The sequence below is a fragment of the Callithrix jacchus genome, chromosome 11, assembly GCF_049354715.1.
Source record: "Callithrix jacchus isolate 240 chromosome 11, calJac240_pri, whole genome shotgun sequence".
Lineage (NCBI taxonomy): Eukaryota > Metazoa > Chordata > Mammalia > Primates > Cebidae > Callithrix > Callithrix jacchus.
This window is the reverse complement of record NC_133512.1, coordinates 8,017,501-8,042,733: the sequence shown is the minus strand read 5'-3', so window position 1 is coordinate 8,042,733 and position 25,233 is coordinate 8,017,501. Positions and strand designations below refer to the sequence as shown.

The 25,233-nt window shown below is 39.2% G+C and overlaps 1 protein-coding gene, 1 long non-coding RNA gene and 1 pseudogene across 13 annotated transcripts in view; 2 read left to right on the top strand and 1 right to left on the bottom strand.

Annotated features, from left to right (window-relative positions):
* Positions 1-1,887: 1,887 nt before the first annotated feature.
* On the bottom strand, positions 1,888-8,648 carry YAE1 (YAE1 maturation factor of ABCE1). 2 transcript variants are annotated; one of them, XM_009002087.5, is made up of 3 exons: positions 8,499-8,648; positions 4,598-4,719; positions 1,888-2,505 (listed from the first exon to the last, which is right to left on the bottom strand). In XM_009002087.5, the coding sequence occupies exons 1-3, from the start codon at positions 8,631-8,633 to the stop codon at positions 2,076-2,078; spliced, it is 687 nt and encodes a 228-aa protein (XP_009000335.1). In that variant the 5' UTR covers positions 8,634-8,648; the 3' UTR covers positions 1,888-2,075. The 2 variants fall into 2 exon arrangements, with proteins under 2 accessions (XP_009000335.1, XP_002751429.1); XM_002751383.7 differs by having other exon boundaries at positions 8,505-8,648.
* On the top strand, positions 5,034-8,646 carry LOC118143606 (thioredoxin-related transmembrane protein 1 pseudogene; annotated as a pseudogene). Its single transcript, XR_013523831.1, has one exon. The product of XR_013523831.1 is annotated as a thioredoxin-related transmembrane protein 1 pseudogene (transcript).
* A 90-nt stretch (positions 8,649-8,738) lies between the features above and the next one.
* Positions 8,739-25,233, top strand: part of LOC108592803 (uncharacterized) — a 154,493-nt gene continuing 137,998 nt past the window's right edge. For all 10 annotated transcript variants that reach the window (XR_013523841.1, XR_013523839.1, XR_013523837.1 and 7 more), the window contains exon 1: positions 8,739-8,964. This is a non-coding gene — a long non-coding RNA (uncharacterized LOC108592803). The remainder of the gene's footprint in view (positions 8,965-25,233) is intronic.

Genomic DNA, 25,233 nt, shown 5'->3' with positions numbered 1-25,233 from the left:
CATGCCTGTTGGATTTGTTTTTTTTTTTTTTGAGACAGAGTCTTGCTCTTTCACCCAGGCTGGAGTGCAGTGGTGCAATCTTGGCTCACTGTAGTCTCCGCCTCCTGGGCTCAAGCAATTCTCCTGCTTCAGCCTCCCCAGTAGCTGGGATTACAGGCATGCACCACCATGCCTGGTTAATTTTTGTATTTTGGTAGAGATGGGGTTCCACCATGTTGCCCAGGCTGGTCTTGAACTCCTGAGCTCAGGCAATCTACCTGCCTCCACCTCCCAGAATACTAGGATTACAGGCATGAGTCACTGTGCCTGGCTGATTTTTTCATTTTACTAGAGACAAGGTCTTGCTATGTTGCCCAGACTGGTTTTGAACTCTTAGACTCAAGTGATCCTCCTGCCTTTGCCTCCCAAAGTGTCGAGATTACAGGCATGAGCCACTGTGCCTGGCCCCTTTTGTACTTTTTTTGGGGGTATTTTTTTAAAAGGCAAAACATATTCAAGAGATGTTTTCAACCCAATAATCTCAACTCAGCTAATTCTCCTGATGTCATTTTCTATGAAAATCTGTACAAATACACCATAGATAGCCAATGGTGGCAAGAGGTGTTATCTCCAGGGAATTTTACCAGGGAAAGCCTAGATAAAAATCTTAAGGTTTATAACATTAATGACATTTTTACTTAGGGTGGTCTTGAGACGCATCATTAGAAAGAAGTATTTCATATCTACACCATGGCACAGCAACATTAAGACTTTAGAGATTGCTTATAATATTCCATGTGGAGGTAAGATTTTGGCTGTGCCCATAAACATGGAAAGATACATGTAAAAAGACAAACTAGTAAATCTCTGAAACAGTCTTTACATCTAGAGACATAGAAGAACGTTTTTTAGCCAGCTGTCAAATGTCACTGGTATCTTCAGCAGGTTTTAATAAATCCGGAAACTTAGTATGGCTTTCTGATTTCAAATTTGTTGCTTCAATTCCTTAATGTTCTTCTGTGAACTTTGAGGAGGGTCATAAGATCACAGTAATACATTTTTAATCTCTTGAAAAGATAAACTTTGTCAGATTCTTTATTTCAATATGCCTGCCTTTCAGCTTAGATGGTAGGTATAAATAGGGGTGAAAGGCAATTAAGACTACCAATGAGGGACAACTATTTCAGTGCCTCTGAAGTTAGGTACCTCACATAAACTTGTGTTTCAGGTGAATAAAAGTGATGAAAATCCTTTCCTTGATTTTGCTATGCTTAGGTCCTGGAGCCAAAATTTGAATCTAATTTTGTCCATGCTAGACTAAGAATAGCGACTCAAAGTAATATAGAAGTCAGTGGTTTCAGTGTTTCACTCCTATGTGAATATGGAAAAAAGTGCAGTTTAAAATAATCCAGCACATTGTTAGGCAACACTACTGACTCCCTACTACTTAGAAAAAAACCAAGTAGGTATTTTCCTTAGATTCAAGCATGAAGTATATTTTCTGTATTTTTCATAAAACAATGTCCTTTCAATTAACACAAAACTAAAACACGTTAGTATTTTGCTGTTAATCATTGAATCAACAGCATAAACACTGCTTTAGTTTCTCACACTTAACAGTCTCTTAATTTCAGCATATATCTACATATCTATATCTATATATCTGTCTATGTGTTTATATGCTATTAGGTTATTTTTATAACTTAGGTTTGGTGAGGTCCTGACCACCTAGCAGTGACAGGAGGTAGAAGTAGGGGTAGGTCCTTATAAAATATGTGTAATTCTTGTTTACTTTTGCAAATAAGTCTGAAAACACTTCATTTTGACGATAAGTTTTGAAATGGCAATGACAATGGAAATTTCTGACCGTATCTTAAAACTAGATAAAAATTACCAGTGACAAAGAAAAAAGGCTTATATTACATTTAATAGTGTTAGTTTTGAAGACAATAGTGTAAATGTCAAACTTTCATAAAGGATAACCCCACAGTTGGAGTGTTTGATGCAGAAACCAGTACAAATTTTGATTCTTAGGAAACCAAGTGTTCTAAGAAATGTTCTGAACATTATATACATTAGAAAAGGGAAGATAATTTTTACAGATGTTTGAGGTGTTGTAACACATCTACTGATATGCCCAGCTGTTTAACTAAACCGGCTGTCTGTTCTAAAATCCACGTGAGGCTTGGGTTTTCTGAATGTGCATGCTCCTGTGTTCCACAACATTCTAAATATGAAAAATCTATCCCACTATGGCTCCTGCTACAGTTTGTGTTAAACTCAGCATTATTTTCACAGAGTCTTTCATCGGTAGCTTCATCAGTCTTTTTCTCAGCTGCAACGACATGACACAGGTCCATATCCTCAATGGAGTCCAATAAATCTACAACATGGGATGGTGGAGTGACTGATTTCAGATGTTTGAGCACGTACTCTTCACACTGGCCAACTGCATCCAGAAGATTATGTATTTTATTGATCAAAGTCGAATTATTATTATGAAGGTGACACCAGGAGAGCAAAGCACTGAACAGAAATATACACAAGAGTTAAATAACAAAGACAGTTAGTCACAGGCTTTTAGAATGGTTGATGCTAAGCCTGACATATTTCTCTTCCAGATAATACTGTGCAAAAATGGATTAAGGATAATAATGCAGTCAGAATCAGGAAAGTAATAACAGTAAACAGGACCTTAAATTATCTTTCAATAACAATTAAACAATTGGACTTAATCATAAGACTGTTCATAATTCATAACCACTTTCACAACTCCGTATACACTTTTCCTGATTTTATACTTTTTTCTTATGATTATGTGGTATCTGTTGAAGATAAATACAGCTCCAAGAAAGAAAAACTAGATTCTTCTTTAAGGTCAGAAGAATTTAAATAGCAATTTAATTAGAATTAGTTAAATTGAGAATTTAAACTAGCAATTCTCAATCACGGATGCACATTAGAATCACCCAAAGAGCTTTTAAACCTATCAAGACCCAGAGTATACTCCAGGCCAATCAAATCAGAATCTCCGGGGCATCTTTTTTTTAAGTTTCACAGTTGATTTCAAGGTGTAACCAAAGTTGAAAACCATTGTTCTAAGCATATAGTTGCTTGCCATCAGAAATGAAGGTTAGAGAAATGAAGTTTTTTTTTTTTTTTTGAGACGGAGTTTCGCTCTTGCTACCCAGGCTGGAGTGCAATGGCGCGATCTCGGCTCACCGCAACCTCTGCCTCCTGGGTTCAGGCAATTCTCCTGCCTCAGCCTCCTGAGTAGCTGGGATTACAGGCATGCGCCACCATGCCCAGTTAATTTTTTGTATTTTTAGTAGAGACGGGGTTTCACCATGTTGACCGAGATGGTCTCGATCTCTTGACCTCATGATCCACCCACCTCGGCCTCCCAAAGTGCTGGGATTACAGGCTTGAGCCACCGCGCCCGGCCCGAGAAAAGAAGTTTTAAAGAGACTTCACTTTCCTGGGCTTACGTCACAGAGTAGACATTGTTTCCTGAACTACTAACAATTTCCTCGAAAAAGGTAAAAATTCTTCTAGTCCTAACAGATTTAATATTACAGTAATGCCATAAAATAATGGTTGTTACGAAAAGTATTTAAAAATAGAATCTATTGATGTAAAAGACTCAGTAGTAGCTTTCTAAGTTTATATAACATTGATTTAACTTGATAATGTGAATATTCACATTGATTAGTTTCCTACTGTAGCAGAATAGATTCTAGTTCCTAATAGTTGGATTCTCTAAAATTCCAAACACAATAAATTTTTTAGTTCTATTTTGGTAACTTTTATTATCTACTTTTCTTTAAAATTAGCGATTCTTTGAAGCATTTTGTTTTTCTCTACTGAGGACAGTTTGAAGGGTATAAAGCAGGGGTGTTCAATCTTTTGGCTTCCCTGGCCACACTGTAAGAACAGTCTTGGGCCACACATAAAATATACTGACAGTAATGATAGCTGAGTTAAAAAAACAAAAAAGAAAAAAAAAATCACAAAAAAATCTCATTATGCTCATGTTTTAAGAAAGTTTATGCATTTGTGTTTGGCCATATTCAAAGCTGTCCTGGGCCACATGCGACACGCAGGCCACTTGTTGGACAAGCTTGGTATAAAGCATCAAAAAGGACAAGGCTGCTAGGCTTCCGGCTCTGTGTATCATTTGACCACTTGGCTCTGATACATGCCGTTGTTGCGATGGCATCCTGACAAGTATTCAATGTCAGGACTACAGTAAATGAAATCAGTTTTCTCTTAATTACCAACTATAATTTTCATCACGTACTTCTTGTCTAGAGGTCTGTCATATTGCATGCAAGTACCAAAAGTTTTAATCAAAACCTGAAGATCTTTTAATGAGATAGGTGATTGTTTAGGTAGCAAAAGCACACATCTTCTTACCATTTCTTTGCACAAAAAGACGATATGTAGTTCACATATTAAAGTGGATGAACTGATAATAATTTTGACTTTTTGAAGGCAATATAATTCTATGTTCTGTGAGAGGCTTCAGTGGATTTAGCACTAGGAAAAGCACTTCAGTTTAAACGCCTCCAGCAGTATTGAGTTTAAAATGAGTCAGCATTTAGGTTTTAAAAATTACCTCAGTGTTCCTCGGAGTCGTCCATAGTTTAAAATGACTTCTGCGCCTTCCTTATAACCTTGATTGAAGCCCTGTTGAAGAGTAACTGCTTTGCCAGCATCTACTCCATCTCTATAACCTTCCTAAAAATAAATAATGGAGAAATGCAGCTGTAACTAACACCAAGTATACCACATGTAGGTTTTTCTAGAAAAGCACAGAACCAATTTAGAAAGCTGATGAATTAGGCCTTTACTGTGTTAATGACCATAATACGGCATAACAACATCACTAAAACAGACTATGCTTCTCATAAGTTTATTATTGGTTTATCATTACTTATCCTACTTTTGAAGTCTAGAGTTACTGGGCAATTTTTAAAACACTGATAATTACAGTTTTTAAAAAACCCAATGTTGGGCCGCTGTGCTTGCTGTGAGGTGGGCAAGCGGCGGACATGGCACCCTTTGGGAGTCTTGCAGTTCCCCTGGCAGTCTTGGTGCAGTTGCTTTGGGGTGCTCCCTGGACCCATGGGCAGTGGAGCAATGTACACGTCATCATCATGAGAACTGGAGAGAGCTGCTGGAAGGAGACTGGATGATAGAATTTTATGCCCCTGATGCCCTGGAATGGGAAAGTTTTGCTGAATGGGGAGAAGATCTTGAGGTTAATGCTGCGAAAGTGGATGTCACAGAGCAGCCAGGACTGTCTGGACAGTTTATCATAACTGCTCTTCCTAATATTTATCATTGTTAAGATGGTGAATTTAGGCACCATCAGGATCCAACGACTAAGAAGGACTTCATAAACTTTATGTAATGAAGAGTGGAAGAGCAGCGAACCTGTTTCATCATGGTTCGGGCCAGGTTCTGGTTCAGATGAGCAGTATGTCAGCACTCTTTCAGCTCTCTATGCGGAGCAGGACTTGCCATAACTACTTTGTTGAAGACCCTGATTGCCAGTGTCGGGATCATATACTGTTTCTGCTTTAGCAACTCTGCTTTCCAGATTGTTATTGGGACTCTTTATGATATTTGTGGGAGATTGCCTTTGTCCTTCAAAAAGGCACAGACCACAGCCATACCCTTCAAAAAAATTATCTGAATCTGCTCAACCTTTGAAAAAACTGGAGGAAGCAGAGGTGAATGAAGAAGATGTTTCAGAAGAAGCTGAAAGTAAAGAAGGAACAAACACTTTCCACAGATGCCGTAAGATAACACTCTCTGGGTTTGTCATTGGCCACAGATAAATCCTAGTTAAATTTTATAGGTATCTTAGTATTATGATTTTGATAAAAACAGAAGATTGGTCATTTCTTTTAGTTTGAAGTGAACTGTGACTTGCTTGTATATTGCAGGGTTCAGTCTAGATTGTCATTAAATCAGAGACTACATTCAGAACATAAAAGCGCTAGTTATATAAGTTTGAAATATGATTTAAGCACTGTTGATGATGGTTTAAATAGTTCTCTAATTTTTGAACTATTGTGCCAAGCAGTAAGATGTATGTATATTTATTTAATAATAACCTGTTTCAAGTCAGATTTGAAAATTTACATTTCCCAAGTATTGCATTATTGGGGTGTTAAAGATTATTTTAGAGAAAAATATTTCTTATTTGATATAATTTTTCTTAGCTTCACTGTGTGAAAAAAGGAAGATATTTCCCATAATGGGAACTCTGATCATTGTCTTAAGAAATATGTATGTCAGTGACAATTCTGTGTTCTTTTCAGAAATATATTCCAAAATTTCCTCGTATTTTTAGGTTGCAACTAATAAAAACTACCTTATATTAATTTATTACAGTTTACGACACATGCTAATACAGGATATGCTAGTGACTTAGGAAGTTTTTAAGTCCATGGTATTGTCTTGATTCCAATAAAGGCTGACTTTCTCTTGTATTTTTTATTTACTATGGGTTACATTTTTTTTATTTTTCAAATTGGATGATAATTTCCTGAATTTTTTTTTAATGTTTTAGTAAACAGCATTTCTTTTTAGATCCATCAATTGAACTTTCTGTTGATAATTTAAAATCTTGGCCATTCATTTAAGATTTTATATCATTCTTGCTGAACTTCTTGCTGTGACTTGCTTGTATATTGCAGGGTTCAGTCTAGATTGTCATTAAATCAGAGTCTACATTCAGAACATAAAAACACCAGGTATATAAGTTTGAAATATAAGTTTGAAATAATTAAAAAAATTTTTCTTTTTGGATGTGAAGGTGAACATTCCTGACTTTTGTCTCATGTGGAAAATCCTTGGTATTTTACATTTTGAAAATTCTCAGAAGCTTAATATAAAACAAAGTTTGCATTCTACTCAGGAAAAAGCATCTTCTTGTATATATTTTAAATATATCTTTGTCCTCATATACAGAAAGTTCTTAATTGATTTTACAGTTTGTAATGCTTGATGTTTTAAAATCATTAACATTTTCATAATTTTTAAGAGACAAACTTCATGTTCTCCTGTTCTTTCCTGACTGCTAATATTGTGTGGTATTTCATAGGTAGAAATCAACAGGAGGGAACACTTAGTGTACTTTTACTCATTAAAAAGCTAGAATACATATAGTTTTGACTTTACAAGAAGGAGAAAAATCATAAATACAATGAATCAACTGACCGTTATGTAGTGGACAATGTCCCCTTCTTTTTAGGCTCTGTTGCTATATGAATCCATTAGACTTACAGTAGTAAAATGTACAAGTTTTCTCTAAAGCCCTCTCCTTTAGAATATAAAATATACCACTGAAGAGTTTGGATGTGTAACTTGTAATGCCTTAGAAAAATATCCTAAGCACAAAATAAACTCTTCTAACGGCTTCAAAAGACTAAAAAAAAAAAAAAAAAAAACCAAAAACTCAGTGTTAGCAATGTCTTCACAAAATGAATATATGGAAAAATACATATCTGGGCTCTTGCCAACTGATTGGAATGGTGTGGGTGGGTGAGGAGACATGGGAAAGCAGAGAGAGAAAATCGTTTAAAAAAAAAGGAAGATAAGTCTGGTTTCAGTAATTTTGCTTAATCCCTAAATTCAACTAACCTGCAAAAGCTCTGTGGGTAGTGATTTCATTCTGCATCCCTTATGGTGGCCACAGCGCTCAGAAGATGCTCAATACTTACTAGGGTAGCCCCAACCTCACATAAAGCATTTTTGTAACTGACCACTTGGTTTTTGAGCTAAGCAAATAATACTTTACTGAAATATTAAACCAGCGCAGATACCCAACTGCAGCGTTAGCGGCAATTTAATGGTTGGCAAATATATTAAGTGGATGTGGACCTCACCATTTGGTCCTCATTCAGAACTCGGTTCTGAAGTCTGCTCACAGAAATTAAGCTTAGTTTCAATGAATAGTGAGACAAACTAGAGATGAAAAAGTTACATCTAACAAATAAAGAAGAAATCAACTTTAATATTCCCTTATCTAGACACCAGTATTCCACATTAGCTTTCCCTTATTGCCCTCTGACAGCACTCTTAAGTTCATCTTTTCAGTATGTCTCGATTAATACCACTCCTTAACTTCAGGCTCCCGATCCATTCAAGCAATTAATATAAACTGCCTACACATCCTTTGACAGCCATAATTAGTAGAGTCAGTGTATGTTTCCCCCCAACTCCTTTCCCTGTGATCCTCAACAAATTGCACTGTTTAAAGTCCAGATACAGTAAAATTTAGTCGGTCCTCAGCTTCTAAGCACCCCGTAGGCGCTCAAAGAACGCGTCCTGTTGTTTCGTACACTTTCAAGTAACCATTGAGAAATCCTAGCAAGACGCGGGTTGGACCGCGTTCCTACGGATAAAGAGCGGAGCGCCGGGCCACGCTGGTGCCCTTCTGGACCCAGCTTCTTGACAACTCCGCGCCTCTTTCCACAACCCAGCACCCCGCGCCGTCCACCCACGTTTACTTTGACTCGTCTCTGCATGTGACTCTGCCATTCCCGCTGCACCAGGAGCGATTCATCTGCTTCCTCGTCAAACACGTCCCCTTCGTCTCCAGGGCCACGGACCGAGGATGCCGCTTGAACCCACGACATCACCGAGGCAATTACGGTGTTACAGGTCACCGGAAGCGCCGACAACTCCTTCCGGTCCGAAGGCGGGGCGAAGACAGCAAATCGGAGCTCGGGAGGGGGCTGCGCGTGCGCGGGGGCGGGCTGTGGCGGGTGGACGCAGCCCCAACCTTCGCTTGCGGTGATTTTGAGCGAAGTCATTGATGTGCACCTGTCGGTTGTGAGCGAGGCGGACTTCCTCGCGTGGCCGGCACGACCTTCACCTTTGCAGAAGGCAGCCAGGACCCTCAGTGAAACACCTTCCATTTCCACCGTAGTCTCTACCATGGTCTGGATTTTACACACGCGCACATTGGTAAATTGTTAAAAGCAGTAAAGTCGATGGGCGGTTATCGCCCAAAGTCGTTATCTCTGTTGGAATCTCCTCTGCATTTAAAGGGTTTGACAAACCGACATTTTTAACTGTTAGGCTTGTGGAGCAAAGGATAATAGAATCGAAAAGTCAGATACTGCAGCCAATTTGAGATCAGTAAGAAAGAGAGAGTACGTTTGTAAAGCCAAGGCGTTTTTTTCACTGATGCACAGTATCCTTCTGCCTCCCATTTCTATTCATACGCCCCAAGGTAGACTGTTGATTTGGTAAGGGTGGGGACTTGTGTCAACACCAGCACGGTTCTGACACATAGTAGATGCTGATCTCGATCTTGGTAAATGAATAAACTCCTGTAGTATTCCTGTTTTGCCCATTGCCTAAGTGAAATGAGTCATGTGATAATGATTTAGTTATCTAACAATTTCTTGAACACCTACCTTGTGTCAAGCACCATTCTAGGCTTTCGGATACATCAGTGAACAGACAGAAGTTCCTAACCATTTTTGACTTTATAGTTATGTAAAATTGACAGGTTAAACAATAAGCAATATGTAAGTAACATAAGGTTTGTTAGATCATAAATAAATGCTATGGCTCAAGCCTGTAACCCCAGCACTTTGGGAGGCCGAGGCGGGTGGATCACGAGGTCAACAGATCGAGACCATCCTGGTCAATATGATGAAACCCCGTCTCTACTAAAAATACAAAAAATTAGCTGGGCATGGTGGCGCGTGCCTGTAATCTCAGCTACTCGGGAGGCTGAGGCAGGAGAATTGCCTGAACCCAGGAGGCGGAGGTTGCGGTGAGCCGAGATAGCGCCATTGCACTCCAGCCTGGGTAACAAGAGCGAAAACTCTGTCTCAAAAAAAAAAAAAAAAAAATAAGTGCTATGAAAAAAATTTAAAAATAAGTAAAGTAAGAACCATGAGTGTATGGGAGTGGGTTTTTGGTTCACGTTACAATATTAAATCTCCAGAGAGAATTTGTCATTCCACAAATAAAAAGGATATAAACTATAAATATGTATATTTTATTAATGTAAATATATTAAGATATGTATATATCTTAATTAGGAACAAAATGGTAGTAAGTAATAAAGATGACAATGAATAAAATAGAAGACCTCAAAACTTACATAAATAAGTCCAATTCTTTTTTGTATTATTTGAAAATACCAATGAGATAGATAATCCTGTCGTGGCCCTGATTTTTAAAGAGAACAACGTTACACGAGAATGAGAAATGAGATAACCACTGATGCAGAAGGAGATTAAAATATTAATTACCAACTAAAACTCAAGAGAAACACATGTGAAAACCTAGGAGATATGAATGATTTCCTAACATATTAACCTAAGAAGCAGAAAACATAAAGAGACTAATTACCATAGAAAAATTGGACATTAAACATCTGCTATTAAGAATGTCATGGAGACTTGGCAGTTTCACAGTTAAGTCCTTTGCAATCTTTAGTGAATGATGGATACTTATAAACTATTTTTTACCGCTTTAGGGGAGAGAAAAAGTGGAAACTCCCTAAGTCATTTCATGAAGCCAACCTTACTATAACTTTTTATAAAGACAGTATCTGAAAAACCCCAAAGTTCAAGTTGGCTTGTGAATGTATATCCAAAAGAATCTATTAGGTGCAAAAGTAATTGGGGTTTACTTTTGCACCAACCTAGCAGTACTTTATCAAAAGAATAATTCGAGAGGTTTTGTACCAGGAAAGCAAACTTTTACACTATTAGGACATCAATAATATTACATTGCATTGACTTTTTTTTTTTTTTTTAAACAGGAACTTGCTCTGTCACCCAGGCTGGAGTGCAGTGATAAGAGCACAACTCTGCATCCTCAGTCTCCTGGGCTAAAGCAATCCTGCCTCAGCCTTTTAAGTAGCTGAGACTACAGGCATGTACCACTGCACCTGGTTCATTTTTTGATTTTTTGTGGAGATAGGGGTCTCACTGTGTTGCCTAGGCTGGCCTCCAACTCTTGAGCTCAAACAGTCCTCCCGTCTCAGCCTCTCAAAGGTCTGGGATTACAGGCATGAGCTACTGTGCCCAGCCTGCATCAACAATATTAAGGGTAAACACATGTTATATTAATAAATGCTAAAAAGTCATTTGAAAAAACGTAAAAATCATTTCTAACAAAATAAAGTAGAAACAGAAACTACAAATTGGTAAAGAGTTTACAAAAATTCCAACAAGTAGTATTTTAAACACTTAGATGTTCAGATATTTCCTTGAATGTATAGAAAGGAGAGGGCATCTGGTAATCACCATTATTACTTAATATTCTTTTGGAGACTAGCACATACAGTAATAGGAGTAAGCAAAGTAGTCTGTATAATTTTTGGATAATTAAAGATGAAGATATTCCTTTTTAAAAAATGAGACAGGATCTTGTTCTGTCACCAAGGCTGGAATGCAGCAGTACAATCATAGCTCACTGCAACCTCAAACACCTGGGCTCAAGCAGTCCTCCTGCCTCAGTTTCCCAAGTCGTTGGGACTGCAGGCACGCATCACAATGCCCAGCTAATTTAAAAATTATTTTTAGTGGAGACAAGGGTCTCTGTTAAACTAGATTTGTTGCCCAGGCTGGTTTCGAACTTCTGGACTTAAGTAATCCTTATGCCTCAGCCTGTGTGATTACAGGTGTGAACCACCGTGCCCAGGGTATTTCTTTTTGGTGATTATCTGATTATACACCTAGAAAACCCAAAGGACTTTGCTTAAAAATAAGAGAATAAGGGAATTTGATAGTCTCTGGATATAAGAATAATACACATGACCAGGCACGGTGGCTATGCCTGTAATCCCAGCACTTGGGGAAGCCAAGGCGGATGGATCACCTGAGGTCAGGAGTTCAAGACCAGTCTGGCCAACATGGCGAAACGCTGTCTCTATTAAAAATACAAAAATTAGCTGGGCGTGGTGGTTCATGCCGTAATCCAAGCTACTCAGGAGTCTGAGGCAGAAGAATCCCTTGAACCTGGGAGGAGGAGGGTTACATTGAGCTGAGGTCGTGCCACTGCACTCCAGCCTGGGCAACAAGAGAGAAACCTTGTCTCAAAAAAAAAAAAAAAATGAGAAAGAATAGCCTCTTCTAGTAATTATCATCTAGAAATATAAATGAGATAAATATTCCACTTATAATACTAACAAATATTATTAAATATAGTAATTATTTATGTATTTGTTTAGTATTTAGTGTTTATTTAGTATTGTAAATATCAGGAACACATTTTTAAAACCATGCAGTAACATGCATACATTTTGAGTGTAAACAGCACCTATGAAGATATAGAAAATTTCCATCACTCCAGAGAATTTCCTTGTGCTCCTTTGTGGTCAATCCCTTATCCCAAGCAACCCTTGATCCAATTTTAATCACTAGATTAGTTTTGGTAGTTTAGAATTTCACAGAAATGGAATTGTATATGTCCTTTAATATATTTGGCTTCAGGCCGGGCGCCGTGGCTCAAGCCTGTAATCCCAGCACTTTGGGAGGCCGAGACGGGTGGATCACGAGGTCAACAGATCGAGACCATCCTGGTCAACATGGTGAAACCCCGTCTGTACTAAAAATACAAAAAATTAGCTGGGCATGGTGGCGCGTGCCTGTAATCCCAGCTACTCAGGAGGCTGAGGCAGGAGAATTGCCTGAACCCAGGAGGCGGAGGTTGCGGTGAGCCGAGATAGCGCCATTGCACTCCAGCCTGGGTAACAAGAGCGAAACTCCGTCTCAAAAAAAAAAAATATATATATATATATACATATATATATATATATATATGTATATATATATTTGGCTTCTTTGACTCAACATGTTTTTGAGATTCGTTTATTTGGTTACATGTTTGTTGCTAAGTACTATTTTCATCATGTGGATATACCATAATTGGTCCATTTATTCATTTTTGGACATTTGGAATGTTTCCAGTTTTTGGCTATTATGAATAAAGCCGCTGTGGACATATTTGTACATGCCATTTTGTGTATACATTTTCATTTCTCTTGGGTAAATATCTAGAAGTGGAATTGCTGGTCACATAGTAAGTACACATTTAACATTGTAAGTGGTATGGTTTGGCTGTGTCCTCACTGAAATCTCATCTTGAATTGTAGTTCCCATAATCCCCAAGTGTCATTGGAGGAACCTGGTGGGAGGTAATTGAAGCATGGGGGCAGTCACCCTCATGCTGCTGTTCTTGTAATAGTGAGTGAGTTCTCTGAGATCTGCTGGTTTCATAAGGGGCTTTTCCTGCTCTTGCTCGGCACTTCTTCCTGCCATCATATGAAGAGGGATGTGTTTGCTTCCGCTTCCACCATGATCGGAAGTTTCCTGAGGTCTCCCAGCCCTGTAGAACTGTGGGTCAATTCAACTTTTTTTCTTTATAAATTACGGAGGCTCAGGCAGTCCTCTGTAGCAGCATGAGAATGGACTAATATAATAAGAAACAGTAAGAAAGTGTTAAGCTGTGTTTCCAAAGTGATTGTATCACTTTATACTTCCACCATCAATGTATAGTGTCAGTTGATCCACACCCTCTACCTCACTTGGTATTGACAGTATATTTAACATTAGGGTGTGTAGTAGCATCTATTACTGTGGCTTTAATTTGCATTTTTCAGATGACTTGTGATATTGAACACATTTTCATGTGGTTATTTGCTTTTGTATTTGTATTTTTTTGAAGATGGAGTCTTGCTCTGTTTCCCAGTCTGGAGTGCTGCGGCATGATCTCCACTCACTGTAACCCCTGCTTTTTGGATTCAAGCAATTCTCCGGCCTCAGCCTCTTGAGTAGCTGGGATTACAGGCGTCTGCTACCATGCCCTGCTAACTTTTGTATTTTTAGTAGAGATGAGGTTTTACCATGTTGGTGGCCAGGTTGGTCTCGAACTCCTGACCTCAGGTGATCCACCTGCCTTGGCCTCTAAAGAGCTGGTGTGAGCCACCGTGTCTGGTCAATTTGTACATTTTTTAAATGAAATCTTTATCTGTAAAAAATTCGGTTGTTTTCTTATTGTGTTTAAAGGCTCTTTGTATATTCTGGACATAAGCCTTTTGTTGGATACATGTTTTATGACTATGTTCTTTGCATTAATTATATCCAGCAGGAGACAGATGTGGAGATAGAGTTAGGAGTACATGAGGTCGATAGGTGGGTGGAGAGTATAATGTCTGTGAAAGATAAAAAGAGGAGGAAATATAATTAGGCAGGGAAAACCTTCAGAGAGTGATGCTGATCTGATTCCTGTGATAGGGAAGGGAGGAAAAGCAGGATAGGGCAAAGAGAGTCTCAGATGGTTATATAGATCTGGCAAAGCCTTGGCCAGCATTCAAAGGATCTAAGGAGCAAAGAACAAAAGCCAGACCATGATATTCCTGCTATGCTCAGTCATTGGCTGGGGGATGCCCTGGAAGACTGTGGCCTTAGCTAGAAATTGGAGGCAGATCCTGTAGGCGCTTACCGCTGGGGGCTGACAGCTACCTAAGCCTTCAAGGACCAGATGATCTTTCAAGGTTTTTCTAAGTGTGTGATTCTATTGTTTCCAAAAACAGCACTTCCCCTTCTTTTTAAAAAAGTGAACTGTAAGTAACAGTGACATCCCCTGTGTAAATTTTGATGTCACAATGTGAACTCACTCCAGGGTATTTAGTAAACTTATCTTGCACCTCAATATCTCTTACATAAACACTCCGATGAGGTCAAGCTTTCGGATTCATTGTATTTTCGTCCCATTCTTCTGCTTATCGTTCATCCTTGTCTTTTCCTTCAAAGCCTTCAGTAATTCTTTTTTATGTCCTTCTATTTCCAATCTCCTGCTAAGTTTTATTCTTTACCTCAGTCTTCAAAACTTTATTTGTGACTTTTGCAAACTGCTCTTTTGTAGTTGATACAATAAACTCTAGGAGGGCACAGACCTTTTCTATGCTTCTCTTCAAAGTTTCTAGCACACTGGGGCTTTAATCATTCAGTCTTTGGCAACCAGCCAGCAGGACTGATTTCCATATGCCAAGTGAAGTCGTTTTCCCACTTTTCCTAGTCCCTTCTACACTTTCATATGTTCTACTATCCTTAGTGGTATTCAGCAACTAACTACTTGGTTGCTGTCTTTTAATTGCTTATATCAGGTTTGCAAGACTATGTCATATACATTAGAAAAATAAAATTCTTGCTAATGATGAAAATAGATGGCAGATCATTTAAATACAGCTTCTAAAGAGAGGACCTTGGAATAAGAGTAGTAGGTCCATTCTGAGCAGAACTGAATTGCCTCCTTTCTTTTAAAGTCTTAGGTGACTCTAGTTCCAGTATAGAATGTTTGTTGAATATTATGAAGTATGAAGTAGAAATGTCAGACAGGAAACCTGATTGATCTTTCTTTTTCTTTTATTTCTTTGAGACAGGGTCTCACTCTGCCACCCAGGCTGGAGTGCAGTGGCCCAATCACAGCTCACTGCAGCTTTGACCTCCTGGGCTCAAGTGATCCACCCACCCTAGCCTCCTGAGTAACTAGGACTACAATTGAACACCACCATGCCTGACTAATTAAAAAAAAATTTTTTTTGGTAGAAACAAGGGTCTTGCTATGTTGGCCAGGCTGATCTTGAACTCCTGGGTTCAAGCGATCCTTTCCCTTTGGTATCCCAGTGTGTTGGGATTACAGATGTGAGCCAGTGCACCCAGCCAATTTAAGATTTTGAAATTGTTTTAATTCTTTTTAAATTTTCCTTGACCTTGTTAAGTTTGATTTAGCTGAAGAATGTTTCATACTCTTGCCAAAGATCAAAATATTGTTTTGGTGGGGTTTTACTTGCATAATTCAACATTTATTTGTTGAACTTCAGCTACTGCACTAGAAGATGGGGGAGCACATGTATGTTGCCTGTTATTTATTCTACAAGGTGAATGTTGGTATGTCCCCTTAGAAGGTTGACACGTTTTTTACCCACCCAAGGGCATTTGCAATAGCTAGTGCTTCTGCCAAGAATGCTTTGTTCCAGATTTAGCATGATTGACTCCTTTTTTTTTGTCTCACTCTGTCACCAGACAGGAGTACAGTGGTACAATCATAGCTCACTACAGCCTCCAGTGAGTGGACTCAAGTGATCCTACTGCCTCAGTCTCCCAAGTAGTTGGGATTACAGGTGTGAGCCACAGTGTCCAGCATTCGGCTCCTTTTAATCATGTAGATCTTAGTACACTTAATGCAAATGATATCCCCTTGAAGAGGGTTTCCCTCTTTACTCAGCCTAAAGGAGCATCTCCATTTACAGGTACTTTTGTTTTTTACATCTATAATTATATTTAGAGAACTATTTAAAAGGATTTTGCTGGCTGGGCACGGTGTCTCATGTCTGTGATCCCAACACTTTGGGAGGCTGAGGCAGGTGGATAGCTTGAGGTCAGGAGGTGGAGACCAGACTGGCCAACACGGTGAAACCCTGTCTCTACTAAAAATACAAAAAAAAAAAAAAAAAATTAGCTGGGTGTGGTGGCAGTTACCTGTAATTCCATATTTTTGGGAGGCTGAGGCAGGAGAGAATTGCTTAAACCTGGGAGGCAGAGGTTGCAGTGAGTTGAGATCATGCCATGGCACTCCAGCCTAGGCAACAGAGCAAGATTCTGTCTCAAAAAAAGAAAGAATATTGCTAATCTATTTGTTTATATTTTTAAAAATTGTGTGTCTCCCTGACTATCTTGCTTACTTCTGTAACCCCAGTTCCCAGCATAGTCCCTGGCAAATAGTGAACATCCAATAAATATTTCATTTTTTGGTGATTTTCCCCTTTCCTTTTATTTATATTTATTATTATTATTATTTGAGACGAGGTCTTGCTCTGTTGCCCAGGCTGGAGTGCAGTGGCATGATCACAGCTCACTGTTGCCTCAACCTCCTAGACTCAAGTGATCCTCCTTCCTCAGCCTCCCAAGTAGCTGGGACTACAGGTGCATGTCACAATGTCCAGGTAATTAAAAAATTTTTGTTGTTGTTGTTGTTGAAATGAGATAATGAAATCTCACTATGTTGCACAGGCTGGTATCAAACTACTGCACTAAAGCAATCCTGCTGTCAGCCTCCCAAAGTGCTGGGATTATAGGCATGAACCACTGGGCCCAGCCCGTTTTATTTTTAGTTGACGTAATAATTGTACACATTTATGGGATATCGAGTGATATTTCCATGTGTGTATTGGGTAATTAGTATATCCATCACCTCGAGCATTTATCATTTGTGTTGCAAACATTCAAAAGCTTCTCTTCTTCTACCTTTTCGAAAATGTGCAGTAAATTATGGCTAACGGCATTCACTCTACAGTGCCGCAGAATACCAGAATTCATTCTTCTTATCTAGCTGTAATTTTGTATCTCTTAACTAATCTCATCTTATCCTCCCCTCCTCCCTACCCTTCTCAGTCTCTAATAGCCACAGTCTTACACCCTACTTCCAAAAGCTCAGACTTTTTTTCTTAGCTCTCACATGAGTGAAAACATGAGGTTTTTATCTTTTCGTGCCTGACTTATTTTGCTTAACATAATGTCCTCCAAGCTCATTCATGTTACGGCAAATGAAGGATTTCATTCTTTTTAAATGGCTGAATAGTATTTTATTGTGTATACAACATTTTCTTTATCTATTTGTCTGTTGATGGGGCATTTAGGTTGATTCCATTATCTTTGCTACTGTGAGCAGTGCTGTGATAAACATGGGAACGCAAGTATCCCTTTGACATGCTGACTTCTTTTCCTTTGGATAAATATCCAGTAGTGGGATTGGTGGATCCTACGGTAGATCTATTTTTAGTTTTCTTGAGAAACTCCCTATTCTGCTTTCCATAATGGCTGTGCTAATTTATATTCCCACCAGCAGTATGTAAGAGTTCCTTTTTCTCCAAATTCTCACCAGAATTTGTTATTTTGTCTTTTCGGTAACAGCCATTCTAACTTGAATGAAGCAATATCTCATTGTGGCTTTGATTTGTATTTCCCGGATGATTAGTGATGTTGAACATTAAAAAATATATTTGTTGACTTTATAAACATTTTTGCATGACAGATTCTGCATGCCAGATCTTCCCTTCATTACTTAGGAACCTCAAGCAAGCCCTGCCTCTGCTGGAGGAGGAGGATTTTAGCGACTCTATTCCTTTGCCTGCCTTTTGCCGAGACTGAGCCACCCCCTATTCCCCTATGTGGGTTCCTGCTTCTGTGGTTGCATCTGCTTCCTAAGATTCTCCCATAACTCTATTTCACCTACCTAGTAATCTACTCACTTATGGCCTCTTTGTGGTCAGCGACAGTATTAGTTTCATCTCATGTTTATTTGGAAACATTATCATCTGGTAAGGAATGCTGTAGATAGAGCCCAGTGTTTAGGAACAAGGGCTCTGGGGTTGAATTTCTAGACTTGAACGTTTGTTTTGCCACTTACTGACTGTGTAGTCTTGGGCGTGTTACTTGATCTGCCTGTGCCTCAATTTCCTCATAGGTAACATTGAATAATATGAATACTACCTTCCTATAGATGCCAGAAAGAGTAAATAACTAACCATACACAAGCAGTGTTCAGTAAATGTTAGCAATCATGTCTATTTCTCTCATCTGACCGGAGATCAGATGCTTCAAGGATTTTCAGCATCCTCTCAGTGATTTTTGACTCCTGAATAACTTAACCACCTTTTCTTCCATCTCTTGCATTTGTTGTCCCTTTCCTTCCCCTACATCCCCATTTCTGCCCACCCCCATAATTTGCTAATTGTCTCAGTTACCTCTGTTTGAATTAGAATCTGACCACTCCACACATGTGGAGCTGACATGTCTTTTCAGTTTCTTTCATTCTACTGTCTGTCTTCCTCACTTCCTTCTCCCCAACTACATTTGCCTCCTTGCTGACTTTGAACACACTGAGCACACTCTTGCCCTAGGGTCTTTGTACTTTCTTCTTTGTGGAACAGTTTTTCCCTCCTCCCCTGGCTTACTCCCTCACATCCTTCAGTTCAAATGTCATCTTATCAGAGAAACCTTACTTATTTTAACATAAAGCAGAACCCCTTTCCAATTCTGCCTTATTTTTTATTATTGCACTAGTGACATATTATCTATTTACTTATTTATTGTCTGCCAGCATTAGAATATAAAATTTATGAGAGTAGAGATGCTATATGTTTTGTTTATTGCTGTATCCCATTGTCTAGAACAATGTTTGGGACATAGGCCCTCAAATAAATGTTTGTTGAATGAATTAATGGATGGATGAAGTAGATAACTGTTAGTTTTCACTCTACTCAACTGTTTTAAAGAAATTGTTCTGACATTAGAAAAAAACTACTTTAAATTTCATATAGAACCAAAAAAGAGCCTGTATAGCTAAGATAGTCCTAAGCAAAAAGATCAAAGCTGGAGGCATCATGGTACCTGACTTCAGACTATACTCCAAGGCTATAGCAACCAAAACAGCATGGTACTGGCACCCAAACATATATATAGACCAGTGGAACAGAACAGAGGACTCAGAAATAATGCCACACATCTGCCACCATCTGATCTTCAACAAACCTTACAAAAACAAGCAATGGGGAAAGGATTCCCTATTTAATAAATGGTGTTGGGAAAACTGGCTAGCCATATGCAGAAAACTGAAACTGGACCCCTTCCTTACACTTTATACAAAAATTAACTCAAGGTGGATTAAAAACTTGAGTTTTTAAGACCTAAAACCATAAAAACCCTAGAAGAAAACCTAGGCAATACCATTCAGGACATAGACATGGACAAAGGCTTTATGACTAAAACACCAAAAATAATGGCAATAAAGGCCAAAATTGGCAAATGGGATCTGATTAAAGAGCTTATGCACAGCAAAAGAAACTCATCAGAGTTAACAGGCAACCTACAGAATTAAAGAAAATTTTTGCAATCTACCCGTCTGAAAAAGGGCTAATATCCAGAATCTACAAGGAACTTAAAAAAATTAACAAGAAAAAAGCAATTCCATCAAAAAGTTGGTGAAGGATATGAACAGACACTTCTCAAAAGAAGACATTTATGTGGCTAAAAAACATGTGAAGAAAAACTCGTAATCACTGGTTATTAGAGAAATGCAAATCAAAACCACAGTGAGATACCATCTCACACTGGTTAGAATGGTAATCATTAAAAAGTCAGGAAACAATAGATGCTGGAGAAGATGTGGAGAAATGGGAACACTTTTACATTGTTGGTGGAAGTGTAAATTAGTTCAACCATTGTGGAACACAGTGTAATGATTCCTCAAGGATCTAGAACCAGAAATGCTGTTTGACCCAGCAATCCCTTTACTGGGTATATACCCAAAAGATTATAAATCATATAAAGACACATGCACATGTATGTTTAATGCAGCACTATTCACAATAGCAAAGACTTGGAATCAACCCAAATGCCCATCAATGATAGACTGGATAAAGAAAATGTGGCACATACACATGTGGCACATGAAATACTATGTAGCCATAAAAAAAGATGAGTTAATGTCTTTTGCAGGGACATGGATGAAACTGGAAACCATTATTCTCAGCAAACTAACCCAGGAACAGAAAACCGAACACCGCATATTCTCGCTCATAAATGGGAGTTGAGCAATGAGAACACATGGACACAGGGAAGGGAAATTCACACACTGGGGCCTACTGGGGAGTGGGATGCTAGGGGAGGGATAGCATTAGGAGAAATACCTAATGTAGATGACGGGTTGATGGGTGCAGGAAACCACCATGGCACGTGTATACCTATGTAACAAACCTGCACGTTCTGCGCATGTATCCCAGAACTTAAAGTATAATAAAAAAAGTTGTTCTGACTATGCTTGTGATTAGTGAATCCTTTTTGCTAACAGCAATTATATTGGGACACATAGTCTGTGTATATCAAATATATGTATGACATACAATTACTCAATATGTATGGATCTTAATACATATTAGTTGACCAATTGGCTTACTTATTAAGAGAATATTTAATTCTTGGTTGAAAAGCCAGGTTGACCAATTGGCTTACTTATTAAGAGAATATTTAATTCTGGGTTGAAAAGTCAGGTTGATTATCTAGGCCAACTTTATCCAGACTGAGAGTTAGCATACAATATTTGAGTAAGTTTAGGTTTTAGTAAGCCCTACATTTTCAAATCTTATTCTTACCATTTTTTAGCATTGTGTGGCTGGGCAAGTGATCCAGCCTCTTTGAATATGTTAATCTCTAACGTGGGAGTGATTGTTCTTTTCTTGTAGGGTTAATACTAGCATTTAGTGAAATCACACAGCACATGCCTCCTCAGTTTCTGGGGCTTTTCTCAATGAATGCTGCTTTCATTCCCTTTCCATTATCTTCTGAAACCTGTGGTTAAATTATTTTTTTATTCTAGGGACAGTCATTTTCTACAAAAGAGCATCTTTTATCTGAAAGATCAGTGCAGACAATTCCATTTTATTAAAGAGCTGATGACTTAATAATTTACTTAGAAGCAAGCTGTGGCTTCCATTATGAAACTCATCTGGCATATGTGCAAAGAAATATTTTTCTACTGACAAGAAAGCTGATGGAATATAAATACTTTACAAATGCGCACAGAACAGGTTACCCTCGTGCAATGTCTGTACCTGAAGAAATATCATATGATGCCCTGTGGTAGATGTGGCTCAGCATAAAATCTGTCATTCCCTGAGCGCTTAAAATATTGCTCCGTTTCTTATACCCCGTTCTGCACGTGCTTATTTGATAAAGTTGGTCTGCCTCCTTATTTCAGTCGCTGAAGTGACATAGCCCTGTTTTATAATTTGCCAAATGATTGAAGGTGTCAGACGGCTTGCTATTACCTCAGTAATGTCACTGATTCTTAGTTCTTAAAGAAGAAGGGAGGACAGTGAGCATTTAGCTTGAGGGTGATGTATTCTGTGGGAATGTATATTCTCAGCAAGTTGTTTGTGATTTTTTTCGTTTTGCACAGCCAGAAGAGCGGAGGGACATATTTCAAATTCCCATTGGCAAGGAAGGGCTCCTGGCTCTTTTATAGGGATTTGTACAATTCCGTCCCTTTGAATCTTGTCAGCGATCTCTGGATATCCTCTAGCCTTTCTTTCATAAAGCTTTCAACACAGAGCTGAGTGGGCCGGGTAGGGAAAGTGTATGTGAGTGTGTGATTGCCTGCTGCTCTGTGCTTTGTGCCTATCTGGAGCTGCCTTGATTGAAATGCCAACGTTCTACCACTTTCTAGTCTGAATTTACTATGGCAATAAAATGGAAGCGTCCCCCTGCATAGCGGGGTGAAGTGTAACAGTCGAGCCTCACCATTTATTTAGTTGAGTCAGCTTAATGGAGATCAGTGCTCAGTTCTCCCTTTTGGTTCCTTTCTTGTTTCTCATCAGCTGTTGAGTTAAGGGGAATGTATTTTTTCTGGAGCTGTGACAAGCTCTCCATGTGAGGAAAGGGAGGGATCAATCTCCAGGGATGATAGATGTGAGCAGAACTTGTCAAGAGTTTTATTGTTTGAAAGCACCTACATTTTTCTGTTTTCAACTTCTTTCAGAGAGAATAAATCACAAAATATTGTCAAGGCAAAGTTTTTATTTCTTACTGAATCATTAGATATTGGGTAATGAAATTGGTTAAATCACACAAGTCAGTTTGTGGTTTGCAGGTACAAGAAAACACTCATGATTACTCTCAGAATTCTGCATGGCCTGAAGCGATTTATTTATTTGACACAGGGTCTAGCTCTATCACCCAGGCTGAAGTACAGTGGCGTAAACACGGTTCACTGTAGCCTTGACCTCCCAGGACCAAGAGATCCTTCCACCTCAGCCTCCCGTGTAGCTGGGACGACAGGCACATGCTACCATGCCTGGCTAATTGTTTGATTTTTTTTTTTTTTTTTTTTTTTGTAGAGACAGGGTCTCACTTTTTTGCCCAGGCTGGTCTTGAACTCCTGGGCTCAAGCAATCCTCCTACATCTGCCTGCCTCCCAAGGTGCTGGGATTACAGGCATGAACAACTGCACCTGGCAGCCTGAAGCTTTTGCGGTTTGCGAGCAAATGGCAGGAAAGCAGTATTAAACAATATTCATCTTATTAGTGGGAAAGACCCCACCTACTTCTTTTACTCTGTGGGTTGATTCTGATTCAAAAGTTGCTGTGGTTCTGTAAACAAGGATTCTGGGCAAAACAAGAAATTGGGTGGTAAGCACAGTCAAATATGTTAGATTTTCCCCGTGACCTCTTGTGTAGAAAAGCATGTAGCTGCTCTACTTCACTAAGCAGATTCTGCCCATATTCACTTAAGGGATTAATTTTGCTCTTGAGGCTAGTAGGTTTCACATAGCACTGTAGCAGGACTGATTGATTCATTCATGTGTTTGTTCTGTAAATACCGTGTCAGGTTGTGAATACAAAGATAATTCAAACATGGATCACAACATATTTCTCTAACTTGACTGTGGCCTACTTGCCGGCAAAGAGTGTACAGTCTAGTAGGGAAAATACATTATGAACAAGAGAGTAAAATATAGATAGAAACTGAAAAGCCATCAAAGCATACAGATAAAGAGAAGTAGAGATGAACTGTAATGAACAGGGATAAATGAGGTTTGGTGCAGCGATTAGAGAAGACTTTGAGAGGGCATTTGAGCTTAACTTTAGCTTTTTAGGAACAGAAGGCAAACACATTCCAGGTGGACAAAGACATAGACACGAAAAAGCACTGGGCAAAGATCGTTTATATTTCTTGTGGTGGTGGGTGAAGGAGGTGGGAGACGGAGCAAGGGATAATTCTGTAGTTTAAGGCCCATTTTGAAACCAGCACTTATAGGATTTATGGACTACCTTTGGGGCTCCAAGGAGCACAATTAGGGTAGAGGCACTTTGGGGGAAGTGGGGAAGGGGAAGAGGGAAGGGAAGGGAGTCTGGGGCTGTGTAGTGTTTTCTGATACCACTTCTGACACCAAATGTGTGTCTTGTATTGACACCAAATATTTTCTCACACCAGTTCTCTGACACCAACTGGGTGTCCAATAGTTCAGTTCAATTCTGACACTGTCTACCTGGAGTGCCCAATCCTACAAATTAAAGGGCTCAATCCCAAAAGACAGCCCCTACTTCAGCTGCCAGCCACCAGTGAGGTCCCTAGTGACCCACACTTCTGTCTAGCTTTCAACAAAGTTGGGGGTTCCTATCACCCCCACCCTTGCCTTGGTGTGGCCTAGTGTAACTAGATAATTTGTTAGAATGACTCACAAAACTCAGGAAAATGCTCTACTTACTATTACAGTTTATTATAAGGGATATAACTTAGGGTTATATCCTTTATGTATATCCTGTCATTTAGTGGTTTTTGTGAAAGTTTCATTGCCAGTGCATAGGCATGACTGATTAAGTCATTTGCTCTGGGTGATCGAACTCAGTCTCCAGCCCCGTCTTCTCCCCAGGATGAGGTGAGAAGGGAGGCTAAAATTTCTAACCCTCCAATCATGCGGCTAGTTTTTCTGGTGACCAGCTTTCACCATGAGTCAGCTCATAAGCATATGAAAGACAATGAATTTGGGGGATTTTAGGAGCTCTATGCCAGGAACAGGATATAAAGATCAAATACAGTTGAACCTTGAGCAATGCAGGGGTTCGGGGCACCAGCCTCTTGTGCAGTCAAAAATCTGAGTGTAACATTTAACTCCCCCAAAACTTAACTACGAATAGATGACTATTGACCTGAAGCCTTACTGATAATATAATAGTTGATTAACATATATATTAGCCGGGCACGGTGGCTCACGCCTGTAATCCCAGCACTTTGGGAGGTCGAGGCGGGTGGATCACGAGGTCAAGAGATCGAGACCATCCTGGTCAACACGGTGAAACCCCGTCTCTACTAAAAATACAAAAAATTAGCTGGGCATGGTGGCGTGTGCCTGTAATCCCAGCTACTCAGGAGGCTGAGGCAGGACAATTGCCTGAACCCAGGAGGCGGAGGTTGTGGTGAGCCGAGATGGCGCCATTGCACTCCGGCTTGGGTAGCAAGAGCGAAACTCGGTCTTAAAAAATACAAAAAAAAAAATATATATATATAATGATGTTTTCTTTTTTCTTCTTTCTTTCTTTTTTTTTTTTTTTTGAGATGGAGTCTTTCTCTGTCACCCAGGATGGAGTGCAGTGGTGAGATCTTGGCTTACTGTGACCTCTGCCTCCTGGGTTCAAACGATTTCCTTGCC